Source organism: Phacochoerus africanus, chromosome 6, assembly GCF_016906955.1.
Source record: "Phacochoerus africanus isolate WHEZ1 chromosome 6, ROS_Pafr_v1, whole genome shotgun sequence".
NCBI lineage: Eukaryota > Metazoa > Chordata > Mammalia > Artiodactyla > Suidae > Phacochoerus > Phacochoerus africanus.
Window position 1 is genome coordinate 19,345,765 of NC_062549.1, and position 15,531 is coordinate 19,361,295.

At 40.2% G+C, this 15,531-nt stretch overlaps 1 protein-coding gene across 7 annotated transcripts in view; it reads left to right on the forward strand.

Moving 5' to 3' along the window:
• The window catches only part of ENPP2 (ectonucleotide pyrophosphatase/phosphodiesterase 2), a 113,413-nt gene that overhangs the window by 72,322 nt on the left and 25,560 nt on the right, over window positions 1-15,531 (forward strand). For 5 of the 7 annotated variants that reach the window (XM_047783361.1, XM_047783364.1, XM_047783368.1 and 2 more), the window contains 7 exons: window positions 1,714-1,822; window positions 4,650-4,775; window positions 8,546-8,577; window positions 9,293-9,420; window positions 11,818-11,905; window positions 12,070-12,157; window positions 13,260-13,444. In XM_047783361.1, coding sequence (XP_047639317.1) covers window positions 1,714-1,822; window positions 4,650-4,775; window positions 8,546-8,577; window positions 9,293-9,420; window positions 11,818-11,905; window positions 12,070-12,157; window positions 13,260-13,444 — 756 coding nt within the window. The remainder of the gene's footprint in view (window positions 1-1,713; window positions 1,823-4,649; window positions 4,776-8,545; window positions 8,578-9,292; window positions 9,421-11,817; window positions 11,906-12,069; window positions 12,158-13,259; window positions 13,445-15,531) is intronic. The other 2 variants (XM_047783363.1, XM_047783365.1) reach the window with 1 other exon arrangement.

The window sequence follows — 15,531 nt, forward strand, 5'->3', positions numbered from 1 at the left end:
TCCCAGCAGTTTGTAGCCTTGAATCTTGAGAACAACCCAGCAAAGTAGTTGGGGAAATCCTCAGACAGGACAGATTAGAACTCAGTAGAATATTGAATTAGATTAGTGGTCTGTACCTTCCGAGTTCAGAAGAGGTCTTAGGTGATAGATAAAGGAAGAGCTGAGACAGGAGGAGCGAGGAAACAATGGGTAGACAGAGTTGAGTGTATTTTCTTATAGAGATACCAGTGATGTGTATGTACTCTTCCATTAAATTCAGAATAGCCTATAGTTTGTTATATTTCCTGAAACCTCCAGACACTTATGAGGCACTATCTTTTTTATGGTTGTTTGAACTAATCACTAAGAAGTAAGCTCTGGATTTTAACCTGAGTCATCTTGTTGGGTAAAGGAAAATAAATTGTTGCCAAGGGTTGACATGTGTCCTGCATTTGGTATTTCTTTGTCTAGGTGAAGGTCTTAGAGGAGAGCATTGTTTACTTGGAAGCAAATACCACTAAGTCCACCATCTGTTAGTCTCTTCATTCTGAAACTTTCACTTGTGACTTAGTCCTTTGGACAGAATTTGAACTACACTTGTCATGAAAACAAGTTTATACCTGATTTTACTAATGCCATGATATGAGGAAATGTATTGAGTCATCTGAGAAGAGGCTAATGGAAGATAATATTTATGAAAATATTTCTGTGTCTCAGTGAAAAAAGATATGCAGATCCCTTCTGTTCTTATCTCAGTCATCTTGAGCAGATGTATGTGATTGTAACTCAGTTGCCAAATTCAGCTAAAGTGTTGTCAAGTGTTTGTCTGATGGGATGTTTCTTTAAAATCTTTCCATTGCACAAAAATGAGAGGGAGAGGGAAGTCTCTAGTATGTGGGGGCACTTAACGCCGTCAGAAACTTCCATTTGGAGCAAGAACATGAGCGATGGGTTATGCTTCTTATGCTTTGGAAATACTCTTTGGAGAACTGAGTTTTCATTTTTTTGTTAGGCTTTTAAATAAGAAATATTCTAGAACGAGCTCAGTGATTCACTTCTGATTAAGTTTGGATTATTGTGGACTTTAATTTTACTCAAAATCAACTTGAAAGGGACTCAACTGAGAGGGAGTGTAGTAGCTTGCTTCTTAGAAGAGGTCCTTCTATTAAGAATCTATTGTTGTTGGAAATGGACAGCTCAGTTTTTTGGAACATTAGATGGATCTCATTGTGTTAATGATGTTCTAATTTGGCGTCTAGTGGAAGGTTACCACTGAACCTCAGAACTGCTTTTGATTCACTTTGCCTCCATCTTCTTGCTATGGTTCAAAGCTTAGGTGATTTCATGTGGGATACAGGAGGCTTAAACTATCCATCTGACTTTCTGCTCACTCTCAAAATTCTTGGATTTAAAGAACATTGTTACATTTTAGAAAGGCCATTTTTTTTTCCTCCAAAAAAGAATTGCCCTTAATGTTTCTATTTTTATATCAAAGACTCTTGAAAGGGATTGGTTGAGGAGAGGTTTTGTGTTCCCGAAAGAACACAAATATAAATGCTTAGATCAAATTACCATTAAGAATGGCAGGAAAATCCCCCTAGACAAAGCTCTGCCTCTGGGCCTGAAGTTTTCTTTCCAGAATATTCCAGGGGTAGAAGATCTATGAGATACTGAAAGAAACAAAACAAAACAAAACACAAAACACCTCAGGGACTAATTTGCTCCTTTTTCCAGATGACAAATCCTCTGAGGGAAATTGACAAAACAGTGGGGCAATTAATGGATGGGCTGAAACAACTAAAGCTGCATCGCTGTGTAAATGTCATCTTTGTTGGAGACCATGGTAAAGCTTTGTTTCTTCTTTGCTAATTGGGTAGATAGATAATATTTCCTGATGGCTTTGGGGAAAGCCTTGCTCTCAGAAATCCCAGGCTGTATTCTTCACCTCCTTCCCCATTTCTTCAGGATAGGGAAAGAAATCAAGCCATGACTCAAAACTATGAGATGGCCTGAAACGACCTGGGTTCATTTTAATCAAAACCAGGGACTTCCTGTATCTTGCTCTTCTTTGCAGGAAAAGCCTTTCTACGAAAATCTGTATCTTATTAAAGATTTGCTGACAATTCACTTGTGATATTAAGAGCTTCCTCTGTGAACATGACATATCCCTGCTAGCCACATCCCCAAAAGGAGCCCACAGAATTCCACATGAAAAATAAAATAAAATAAATTTAAACATGATGAAAAGGCAGAGACATAGGCTTCTTGTTAAAGAAGTGGCATATAAGTAAAATGATTTCCATGCATTCACTGAGTGAATTTGAGACCCAAACCAGAGGACCCTGCTTCAGTAGACAAGACTGTTAAAGAGAAGAAGAAGCAACTGAGGAAGCAGTTCCTCTAAATCACAGTATAAAGTAGAAAAATTCATGAATCAAGAGCATCATGAATATTATAAGCTTATAGAGCTAGAGAGGGGCCATCAGAGAGCATTCTTATTTCACAGGTATGCAGACTGTGTTCCTGAGAGTGTGTCCTGCATTCCAGAACTAGCAAATAGAAATCGTGACCCTGAAATATGGGCTGCTCCCATCTAGGAGAAGGTTTGGAAGAAGAAAATTGGTTGACTCTTTGGTAGTTCTGTTAAGAAGGGAAGAGAAATCTCCCTAATCAAAACTCTGCTCTGGGCCTGAAGTTTTCTTTATAGAATATTCTATAAGATCTGTGAGGAAGGAAGGAAGGAAGGAAGGAAGGAAGGAAGGAAGGAAGGAGGGAGGGAGGGAGGGAAGGAAGGAAGGAAGGAAGGAAGGAAGGAAGGAAGGAAGGAAGGAAGGAAGGAAGGAAGGAAGAAAAGCCCTGGAACTTACTTGCTCTTTTTCGGGGACTAAATGTGACCATCTGCAAAGTCATGCTCCATGAGTTTGACTTGGTGGAGCTGTAGATAGATAGGATGGAGAATTTGGAGTATGTGACACAGCTGATCAATTTAAGTTGCCCAGAGGTGTCAAGAATATTTGGTCACATGGTGGAGCCAGATGTCTAAGAAGGAGGTGGGTCCCAGTGAATCACAAGCTAGAGCATTGTCAAATTCTTGGCTAGATTAAAACCTTGTCTTACCAGTGTGCAGGCTTCTGAGACGAATAGATAGCACAGCATCTCTTTCTTCAAAGGTAGTATTTCAGAGTCTGGGCTTTAGAGTAAGAATGAGTTTCACTGGAGTTCGCATTACCCTATGCCACTTAAAAGCCTTTCCAAGTCTCAGCCTCTTCATCTGTAAAATAAGAACAGTAATACCACCTACACTGAGTCTAAAGGGTGAAAGGTGATGATGCTTGAGAAGCACTTTGAAAGCAGGAGAGATGGTTCACCACTGGAGTGGCATAAATGATTTAGAAGTGTAGCAAATGGAAGATCCTTATAGTCTTCCATTAATATGTATTTAGAGACTTCTCTTTCCTGGGTTAACCTTATGCTAGAACATAACAGCTATTTACTGTTTCTATTTTTCTTTCTGAGGTTTTTAAATGTTAAAAGACAAGATATATAGCCTTTGTGCTATTTTGGGTTAAATTTTTCTCTATCTTCCAATTAGTATTAAAAAGAAAAGGGGGGGGAGGGTCTGGATCTGGGATCCCAGTAGGTACTACTTTGAATTTAATCAGATCTGGGTTACTTTGAGTTATATTTCTTTATTCCAAAACCTTACGGAATCCTTTCAGAATCATTCGTGTTCCCTCTCTTAAAGAATATTCAGATATTGGATTGTGCAAAGCAACATGTCATGCCTTCATAGCTCCATCTCATCTCATAAATTCTGAAACGACAATAAAGTTCTCCATAGTTTATGATTCTAAGTTTTGCATTTGTTTTGTTTTAATTATTTTTTAACATTGATCAAGAAATTTTCCTTGATAGGAGGCAGGAAACAAATTATGGGTGGGGACAATATTTGGTTGGTTTAAAAAATTCCCTACCTAGACCTTTTTGGTATCTTAGTTGCTAGCCTTCAGTTTTGACTGATTACATTGTTTACAGCTTGTTTTCAACGTTATTTTGTTTTTCAGTTTGGGTGGTCATTGGGGCTGACATTTTTCTTTCTCATCTCTTGTTGCCAGTATTGTTTTTTCAGTAACATCCAAGGCCAGATTGAGGACTGGTGATTATCTGGTACTCAAATCGGGAGATATGTTAGAGAGAGAGAGCTGGAAAATGACATTTTATAAAAAGAGATGCAGAACTATATACTCCAGTTACTTACACCACCCCCAGCTGGGAAGAGTTTAAAGTAATCTAGGATTTTTTTTCTTTTTTTTTTTTTTAAGAATACATCTTTTGCATGACTGTGTAAATTTTTTTTTTTTTAGAAGATCATGGTTATTTCCTTGTCTTGCTGTTTTTGCTGAATGACTTAAAATGGCAATTGAGGTGATGCCTTTGCAGCCTTCTAGTGCTTCAAGATGATAGGACTAAATCTAAGCCTAGTGAAAAGATTATATCAAGAAGCATCACAAAATTCAAAGTCAAGTTAAGAAATCTCAAAAGAGAGGGATCCTCACATTAAGTTTTAAAAACAAATTAAGGAAATGCCTGAATATTATTTTTTGTGTCTGCATTGAGATGTTAATTTTGCAGTTGCCTGAAAAGAATTTTTTCTTTTCCTTTGCCCCTAGGAATGGAAGATGTCACATGTGATAGAACTGAATTCTTGAGCAATTACCTGACTAATGTGGATGACATTACCCTAGTGCCTGGAACACTAGGAAGAATTCGACCCAAATTTAGTAATAATGCTAAATGTAAGTTGCCTCTTAACATACTAAGTTGTTAAGGTGGTAATTTAGTGGAGAGAGACAGGGCTTGTTCCCTGAAGGCGGGCTCACTTGGATGGATATCCTGGCTCTGCTACTTCTTTGCCTTTATTTATTTATTTTGTCTTTGTCTTTTCTAGGGCTGCACACGTGACACATGGAGGTTCCCAGGCTAGGGGTGTAATCAATCGGAGCTGTAGCCACAGCCGGAGCAACCTGGGATCCAAGCCACCTCTGTAACCTACACCACAGCTCACAGCAATGCCGGATCCTTAACCCATTGAGCGAGGCCAGGGATCCACCCCGCAAACTCATGGTTCCTAGTTGGATTCGTTAACCACTGAGCTATGATGGGAACTCCCGTGTCTCTGCTACTTCTGAGCTTAGTAAACTTGAATAAATCATTTAAACTCTAAACCTCAGGATTTTTTTTTTTTTTAATCTGAAGAAAATGGGATCATGATAACAGCTAGCTCATAGGATTGCTGTGAAGATAAATCTATGTATATCATGTAGAATAGTTCCTGGCCCATGGTAGCATTGTGTAAATATTTGCTCTTGTTTTTATCATGTGGAAAATACACTTAATTTGAGGCATGTGTATAACCATAAACTTCTGTTTACAAGAGAAAAACTTTCCAACAAGAGGCTCAGGCTTACTCTTCAGCTGAAGCGAGGGAGTCCATAGCATAGTGGGCAGAACCTCTCTCAGAGACTCTCTTGAAACTTTCTAGAAGCCTGGTTAAAGAGGACTTGTCACCTTTGTAAAAGTGATTGACAGAACCCAGGAGGAGAAACTCTGAAGCCCTTGAAAAGTGGCAGCTGTTTTGAAAGATTAGAAGTAAAAAAAACATAAGCAGGACTACTCTTATCACTTATGTTTTACCCATTCGGTTATGCTATACCACTGACAAGAACTTTAATTTACGGGCTAAGATGTTTTACACGCTGCCCAACCACCTAGCTTCTGAGAAGCTTGTAGTTTTATTGGAGACATGCTGCATTTTGGAAAAAGAAAATCCTTTAGCATTTTTAGCCTTGGGAATAAGACACCATTGGCACCAAGCATAAAACTTTGGAAAATTAAGTTTTTCCCAAATGAAGTTCCTGAGTCAACACAAATGGGAACTGTTCCAAGGTCAGCTCCAGGCAACGTTGTGAAATAAACAGAACGGTGGTGTCTCTGCCTTCTCTTTTCTATGCTTTTTTTGTCCTCTGTGTCCTCTCTTCTCTTCTGTTTACTTGACATAGGCAAGCCCTTGCTAGAGTCTTGATTTAGTATTTGCATTTTAGGGTTTACGCCAGAAAGTTTTTGTCTAATTTGAAAGGTGTTTGAGACATCAGTAAAAGTAATAGGGAGGTTGTTTTGGGGAGGGGAGGGAGAAATAACTTTCCTGGTAACGAATCCATGAGGATTCAGGTTCGATCCCTGGCCTCACTCATTGGGTTAAGGATCTGGTGTTGCTGTGAGCTGTGGTGTAGGTCACAGACACGGCTCAGATCCTGCATTGCTGTGGTTGTGACATGGGCCGGCGGCTACAGCTCTCATTCGACCCCTAGCCTGGGAACTTCCATATGCGCCGGGTACAGCCCGCAAAAGACAATAAGCAAACAAACAAATAAATAAATGTTATCATTTAACCAATAGTTAAATGTCTTGTATTTTACAAAACGCATTCATACATTTTGAGGGAGACAGTAGAGGGAGGTAGTGAGGAGCACGGACGATGGTGGCAGATGTCTGGGTTCAAATCCCAGCTCTGCCCGCTGTTCTCACTGTGACCTTGGGCCAGCTACTTAAACCCCCTGTGCTTTGCCTGTAGTTTCCTTACCTGTAACTTAAGGATTGCTGGGAAGATTAAATGAGAGATCATCTACATATCACTTAGATTAGTGCTTAGCACAGAGTCAAAGCTGTATAAATGGTAGTTATGGTGCTGGATATTTTCGTCCCATCACTCTTTTAGTCAGACACATGACACATCTTACTGCATCCTTACAAGGGCCCTGTGTAATAGGTATTATCATCTTCTATAAACAGCAACCAAGGCTCAGGGAGAGGTATAGTAATTGGCTAAGTGTATGACAGTAGGTGGTAGAGCTGGAGTAGAAATACAGAGGCTTTGCTAATTCTTAAATACCACCCTGTGCTGGGTTTCTCTTCTGCTCTCTGGGAGCTATTAGCATAAGAGGGCTGAGTATTTCCGAGTTGAAGGATTGGTGTCACACACAGGGACTCAGGCATTTGTTTTCTCCCAGAGATTCTCGGATTTATCTGAGCACAGAATTGCCCCGTGCTATTTATTTTTCTCCATTATTGAAGACCATGAACTTACTCTTTTTGGTCCCTTTGAGGACTGTGATTTATGAGGCCACGGAATGGAGAGGTTCAAAGTGTCTTGTTCAGGCAGATGGCCAGAAAGGTCCCAGTGTACATGTCCCCCGTCCCTCCTCCGCCACCTTCTAAATGCCCACTGGCTTAGTGAGGATTCTGATAGCACCTACCTCCCAGAGTAGTTGTGAATGATCAGAGGGACAGTGCCTGCAAAGCACTTACAGAGAGGCTGCCTGTGATATGGATGCAATTGGGGTTAATTATCGTTGCTACCATAACTTATTTGCTTGCCATTAAAAAATGCAACTATGTTTTAATCCCAATTTAAGTGGAAAGGAATCCACATTTATCTTTGGATTTCATCGCTTTAGACATAAGATTCTGAACATTGCCTGTGAAGAGTAGATACTTAAACGCTGCAAGGTGAGCTTATTCATGCATTTGCAGCAAATGTGGAAAAATATTTATTTATATTTATTAGCAAATGTTTATTGAGTGCTTATAAAGCACCAGGCCCTGGGGATGCAGCAGGAAATGACAGAGACGTGACCTGCTCTACTGATGTTTATATACCAGAGTGGGTGCCTCATGACTGCCAGTATCTCTTCTGAATGCTGCTTCCCTTTTCTGCTGATTCTGTAATGACATGCTGAAGCAAATTTTTTGAAAACAAAACAAAATCCAACCAACCTACAATCTCCTCTTTCTCTCCACACCCCCCAAAAGGAGACCTTCAGATAATATAATCCTGTCCACAGTTTATACACAGCCATCATTTACATAGTTTTGCTTTTAGCTAGTTCAGGGTATTGACTAAAATATCCTTTGTTTGCTGGTAGTGGAAATAGAGGAGATGCATACATGTGTGTATCTGTGGCTGGAAAGGGGGCAGCTATCTATGTAATTAGAACTGTGATATAACTGAGAAAACAAAACTCCCCTTAAAAAAAAAAATAACTCAATGGATTAGAAGATTCATCTTAAAAGTGGATGATCACTTATTTCAAAAATCTGCAGATAAATAGCAAGTTACATTAAAAGCCCCAAATGCTCAGTTTAGCTCCTGATGTTAAATTTCAAACAAACTAAATCCAGGCTCCATAGGGACCATTTGGGAGAGGTTAAAGCAGCGATTTACCCAGCAATATCCTGGTGCTCTGGAAGGAGGAATTCTCTTCCAGAAAGCTTGATCTGGACTTAGTAGGGACATTTACCATAGAAATTGTTCCACTTATTTAGCTGCATTTCATTTCCTGAAACAGTGAATACCTACACACAGTTTGACATATATTCTAAACAAAACCTAAGGTGATAGCTCTTCTAGGAGAAAAAAAAAAGAATCGAGTCTCTTGCTGCAAAAATAATTTCTCCCTGTGATGGTTGTCAACTTTTTTGAAATCTTTCTCCTTCTCTCTTTGAACAGATGACCCTAAAGTTATTATGGCTAATCTCACGGTAAGTGCTGCATGTCGCCAGGCTTCTGCCCTTGGAGTGTGTTCCACACTCCCACCTCTGGTGTTTGCCTCCTCTGTGGGAGGAAAGGGACATTTTCTTCACTTCCCTGCCATCCTGTATATTTGTTTCCCTGAGAGCTTTCAAAACGTCTGGCCTGTGGACAGCTGCAGGCTCCCTAATGGTCTTGGCAGTGATACAGAATGAGATTATTTGATCTTGGCATGAGAGCTGAAAAGTATTCATTCATGATTAAACAGATCCTTGCTCTTTCTGAACCAGATCTGCCCACCACCCTGTTCCATCTTTTCCCCATCCAGGACAGAGACCTTACAAGCACGTGAGACTGTAACCACACAGGCCTGAACATGCACCCTCTTCCCTTCCACCCCATCTTCCCACCCCTTGACTTGGGAAAAGTCTTAACTGCATTGTGATTTGCTCTTGGTGGTGGCCTTACGAGTCAGGAATGTATCTTAAAAATGTCTAACTCCCCTCTGATAACCTTCCACGTCTTCTTCAAAGTTATCTAATCCTCTTTGAAATCTATTTGTTTTCAGCTTTTGTTATTTGATTATGGGGTACTAAATTCCATTTATCCACTAATTAGCCTTTTGTTTTTTTAACTTAAAACCTCCTTCATATTTTTAGAGAGTGAATGTCTTGGTCTTTTCTTGAAGTTACTCCATCTAAAATTCAACGTCCATTCACATTTCAGTGTAAGAAACCCGATCAGCACTTTAAGCCTTACATGAAACAGCACCTCCCCAAACGTTTGCACTACGCCAACAACAGAAGAATTGAGGACATCCATTTACTGGTAGAACGCAGATGGCATGTTGCAAGGTAAGCTGGGGGATGGGCTGTGCCTGTTTCTCATCTTATAACCACCACCTTGGCAATCAGAGTGCTTTAGGGCCCTTAACCATGATAAAAAGAAATCGCCTTGTTTGAAATCGCGTTGTTTCCGAAGAGTTTGTATGCTAGCGGAACAGTCTGTCTCTGAGACAGTACATCTCTATGTTCCTGGTCTTAGCACTTCCCTGTCTCTTTGTAGCCTCTTAGTGCATCTTTGTGTGTTTGTCTCTCTCTCATTTTTCAAATTTATGTTCTAGCCTCTGTTCTTATTACTTAAGTAAGTCAGAGGTATGGCTGGGACATTGCCTTATCCCACTGGACTAATTTGGTCTCCCTTGACAAGACTTAGCCTGTTAGTGACATTTATAGAAGAATTCAGAAGATGTTGTTAATCTTCAAACTTCTGTTACTGTGGGCATGTTTTTCATTGCTTTAAATATTTCAGATGTTTGCTTTGTTTTGAACTACAAAAGACTCTCCAATATGGAAGAGACGATTCCTTGCTCTTGACTCTGGTATAGAATGTGTCTGGAAGCTCTAACCTGTTCCAAAGAGTTGATAATCAAAATCTTAATCCCTTTTGCACAGACCTGGGAACAGCCTTTCCCACTCACTTTGGCTCTTTCTCCTTAAGAAAAGTACTGTGACTCAGTCTGTAGTAATTAATGAACACCTACTAGGTGCATTCGGGCTATGTACTTGAATGAGTTTACAAGGGAGAGAAGATACCAAGAAAATGTTTGTCCTCTAAGAGCTTGTATCAGCATGGGACATCTGGGGACACAAATGTGATAAATATATGAATATCCTACAGGAATAGTCTAAGGATACATAGAGTTAAATATACAGTATTATGAAGAGATATTATACATGGTCTAGTAATTATTGAAATCAGTTAGAACAGACATGGGGAGTATTCAAGGAAAATTTACCAAAATGTGACCAGCATGACTTAGCTGGGTGTATCAGAATATGGGATGGCTTGGAAGAGAGAGCAAATTTGGTACCATTGGTAGGTTTAAGTGAAGCAAACTTGAGAGTTGAATAGGAGTTCAGTAAAAGATGCAGACATTTGAGCAAATTGGCAGAGACCAGAGCCAGGCACTTTAATTAGCAGTAAATCTTTTCAATGTAACTCTTTTGAGTTGTTGAGGCATATGCACATATCTTATTTTTCTGAAGCTGAAAGTACTTTTCCTAAGAGCAAGGACCCCCAAGTTTAATTTCCTTGTTTTTCCCCAAGCATTTTACTTCACTTTGATATACCTGTAGGCACTTAGCAAATACTTATATTAATAAATATGAAAATGTTTTGGAAAAGTGCTACCTGACCCTAAGCAAAAGGCATCTTCCAGTCACAACAAAGAAGTTCAAATAGTTTTGATGTCTAGAAAGCAAGTTTTCCTTTTATTTCTAAGAAGAGGTGCTGTCTAGATGAGACTTGGCTCTTCTTAGCTATGTCACTGTTACATATGTTATGTGTACCCCTTAGCTATACTCTCTAGTTGTATTACTCGGTAAGTTTGTTGACAGGTAAATTTGTATGCAAACTTTGTTTTATGGAATGCAGATCTCCATTCTTTGATTAAACATCACATATTTTAAAAGGGCCAACTGTGTGCTTGGCATTGATTATAGGTAGGGCTGGGTAGAGAAGTGAGCTAGACAAACACGGTCCCAGAGTGGAGAATCTTACAGCCTTGGAGCTGGGGAAGCACATGGGCAGATAGGTGAAGGTTTATGGCAACCCCACATTAAAAAATCTATCAGTGCCATTTCCCCAACAGTAATATTTTGTTATGATCTTTATTTTTTCCATTATAGTTGATTTACAGTGGTCTGTCAATTTCTACTGTACAGCAAGGTGACCCAGTCATATATATATACATACATTCTTTTTCTCACATTATCCTCCATCATCCAACAGCACTGTTTTTAATTAAGGTATGTCCATTGCTTTTTTAGACACAATGCTATTGCACACTTAATAGGCTATAGTGTAGCATAACTATAGCTTTTATATGCATGGGGAAACCAAAAACTTCGTGAGACTTGGTTTATAGAGAGATTCTCTTTATTGCCATGGTCTGGGATATCTCCAAGGTGTGTCTGTACCTGTGACAAGTGCTTCGCTCAGTGCAAGCCTGAGGTGTGAGGAGGGCACCAGGACTTCAGGTCCCCACTTGTCCTGGGCTGATGGTCAAAGCAGAAGCCCTTGGGGTGAATGAGCAAGAGCATCTTTTCATCATCACAGGGATGATGAAATTAAAATGGAGATGAATATGCTGGTGAGATCCACTTCTTAGAGACTTTAATGACCCTGGAAACTCATTCAAGTAGAGTGATTTCCTGAGAAATCCTGACTGTGCAATTGTTTCTCTCTAGGAAACCTCTGGATGTTTATAAGAAACCATCAGGAAAATGTTTTTTCCAGGGAGACCATGGATTTGATAACAAGGTCAACAGTATGCAGGTATGCTCACAGAACCGTGAATTGAAGTCTGTTTTAGCGATTCTCGGAAGGATGGCAGTGGTGGTGGGAGTGAAGCTGGCAAAGCATTCATAAACTGAGGAAGGGGCCCTGCTGGCTATTGGTAATGCCTAATTTTTTCTGTTTGTTTTCTTTTCTTTTGGAAGACTGTTTTTGTAGGTTATGGCCCAACTTTTAAGTACAAGACCAAAGTGCCTCCATTCGAAAACATTGAACTTTACAATGTTATGTGTGGTAAGTCACTTATTTAATCAAAACCAAGAAAACAATCTAGAGTGAACATCTGAACTTCTTCAGCATCCGAGAAAGAAATGAGGTGTCTGTTTTCTGGGATCACCTCATCTTTTCATGAAAAAAAATGTTGTCATTTGCCTGTTGGTTCAAGGGACAGAATATCATCCCCTACTAAGGCTTCTTTGTCTTCCTTCAACAGTTGACTAATGGGGAGTTTTCCTCGTGTTGCTGTTGGCAGGCTCTGGCTGATCTAACATAGCATTCCAGTTTGACACCACTGGTCAGAGGCCGGGTGAAGCAAGAGTTCGGCACAGAGCTTCCTCCCACCTCCATTTCTCGCATTGCAGCCCAGTTAAAATTTTGCCAGCTTGCACCCCGGCCAGCTATTTATGTGCTCCTAATTATTTTTCTTCCTTGAGTTTCTAGTTGCTGAATGAGGACAACTTTTCCTATTTAGTAAGGGAGTGCCAGTCTGGTGGTTAGAGGGGGAGTCTGAAAGTCGGGTCTCCTGGGTTCTTTTCCCATCTTGGCTGCAAGCTCTCCTCTCCCTGCCTCTCAGCCTAGGCAAGTCACTATGCTCGCTTGGCAGCCACTCACCGGCTATGAAATCAGCCCGTTCATTTCACAGCGGCACTTCAGGGCACAAGGCCAAAGCCTCCTCTTGTCCCCATCCTTCTGCGGAGTGCATTAGAGGGCAGCTTAGAGGTTATTATTGATTATAAGTCCCACTTCAACATGAGGGATAAAAAGTCTCATGGGGAAGCAGAAAGGCAGTGATACAGACACTGATAGTCTGCGGGTTGTAACTATCACAGGCATAGGCAATCACTAAGTGAGGCCCTGTTCCTTCACTCTTTCTTTTGGGGGAATGTCTCTCTATAGAATCAAGTGATGAACATGCTATTTCAGAAAGTTGTTGCCAAGACATGATCAGACAAGAATGGTTTAGGATGTAAGACATGAGCCTGCCATCTACATTGTATCTGATGTTTTATTTGTGTTCCAAGTTTTCAGGCCCTTGGAAGGTGAATGGCCTTGACGCTCACCATATCTCATCAAAAATATTTACAAAGAACCCGCCCCTCTTCTTTCTTCTCATCAGATCTCCTGGGATTGAAACCAGCTCCTAATAATGGGACCCATGGAAGTTTGAATCATCTCCTGCGTACTAACACTTTCAGGCCAACCATGCCGGAAGAAGTTACCAGACCCAATTATCCAGGGATTATGTACCTTCAGTCTGATTTTGACCTGGGCTGTACCTGTGATGATAAGGTAGAGCCAAAGGTAGAAATAATCTTTTATATTTATCATGGGGGAGCCTGTTGGGAGTAGAGCAGTGCTGTCCAGTAGGACTTTCTGTGATGATAGGAGTGGCCTATCTGTACTGTCTGAAATGACAGTCACTGGCCAGATACAGATTTTGAACACTTGGAACTACATTTTTAATTTTGTTTCAGTTACATTCAATGCAAAGAGCCATATGTGGCTTGTGGCTACCATCTTGGACAGCACAGGCGTAGAAAATGAAGAGCAGCAAGTAAAATTCATAATGCTCTTCTGTGGAGTCATAATTCCCAACCAGACATTCTTTTTTTTTTTTTTTTTTTTTTCAACCTGGATCACATGTCTATCCTTCATGGTCCCAATAGGAAACAGATGGCTCAAGCAGAAGAGGTTTTTCAAGAAAGTTTATAGGGATTGTTTCAATCACAGTTAATGAGAAGACTCTTTACCAAGGCTGGGCAGGGTAGAGGGAAATCATTGAGGGGCAGGGAAGCACCCTGGGGCGAAGAGGATACCTATCCTAGGCCTCACCAAGAAAGGAAGGGAGCAGTTACAAGCACATGGAAAAAGAGCTATAGCGGAAGGAACTATGGGGTTTTGTATGGGTGCAGGAAGTACACATCAATCTGGAAGAGAGGAAGCTGGGGGAGTAAATCCTTCCTCCCCAACTCCTGCCCATGCCTCTCATTGCTGGAGCCCAGCCGGAGGGCAACTTGCTCTGTCCCTAGAGGTCAGTCTTCCAGGGCACAGAGCAGAGAAGGGTGCAGCGGGCCAGGGGCGGTAGTGCAAATACGGACTACCCAGCACATGGTATTTGGACAGTTATCGAAACAAATAACACATGTTCAGCAGTGACTTTCTTATTGGATTTTATGTTGATCAAAGACCTTTAGAGTTGCCAATCAGTACTTCTGACAGCAAGATGTACCCAGTGTTACCACACTGAGTTGATGGGATTCCAACACAAAGCAAAGAAATCCATTATTTTTGCAAGTGTGGTTTGATTACAGGCAAATGTGTGGCCTTTCTATTAGACCTCAGAAAAATGGAAAATAGTTTTCCTACTGGCCTGTCCCCTTCCATGCCATGTGCTACCTTCTAGAACTCCTAGGGGCCCAGGATGGGAGGAAGTTTTCTCTTCTTCCTTTCCTCTCCTTTTTAATCCTTCCCACTTTAGCTCCTGATGAGAAACAGGGCTAATTGGTATAAAGTAGGTAATTCTAAGACCTCAGCTGGAGGAGTTAAGTAGCCAAGTCAATAGGCAGTGATCTTTGAAGTGAATTCCAAATATAATTTTAGAGGAATCTATTAGTTGTATCTTGTTTTCTGAATTACCCTTTTTTCTGGGGAACAAGAAATCTTTTGGTTATTTTACCTTAAACCATTTTGGGGGGATTCTAGATCATCTTTAACTTGTCAAAGGGTTTCTCCAAGAAACTACTTCCCTCTTCTTAAAGAAATACAGACATACTGAAAAGGTATAGAGATTAATAAAATGAATATGTCAGTGCACACATTGTGAGAAAGAAAACATTACAGATGGGGTAGAAGCTCTTTGTGATGTGACACCCCAAGCCCAGTCCCACTTCCTTCCATCCCCAAGGTAACTAATATAGGTAACTAATATCCTAAATAGAGTGTGTAGAATTGCCATGCAGGTTTCTTTGCTTTTACTCCATACACATCTATCTCTTAAATAATATATTAAGGAATCGTTAGTATAGTTCCCTAAAATAACCTATAGTTTTGCATATTTTATATTTTTATGTAAATGCTGTTATACTGTATGTATCCTGCATTTATTTTTTCATTATTATATTTTTGAGGTTTTTGCATCTTAATACATGATGTTTCAGCTCATTCATTTTTAATGGTGATAGTTAATATTTAATTGTATAAATATACCGTAATGATTTTATTCACTTCCTTATTTGAGAATGTTTGGTAATTTCCAGTTGATAGCACCTCCAAACAAAGCTGCAGTAGACATTATTGCAAATATCTTTTTGTACACATATGCTAGAGTGTCTCTAGGATATATAGTGGGAGATAGAGTTGCTGAGCCTTGACTTTTCAGAATTGCTATC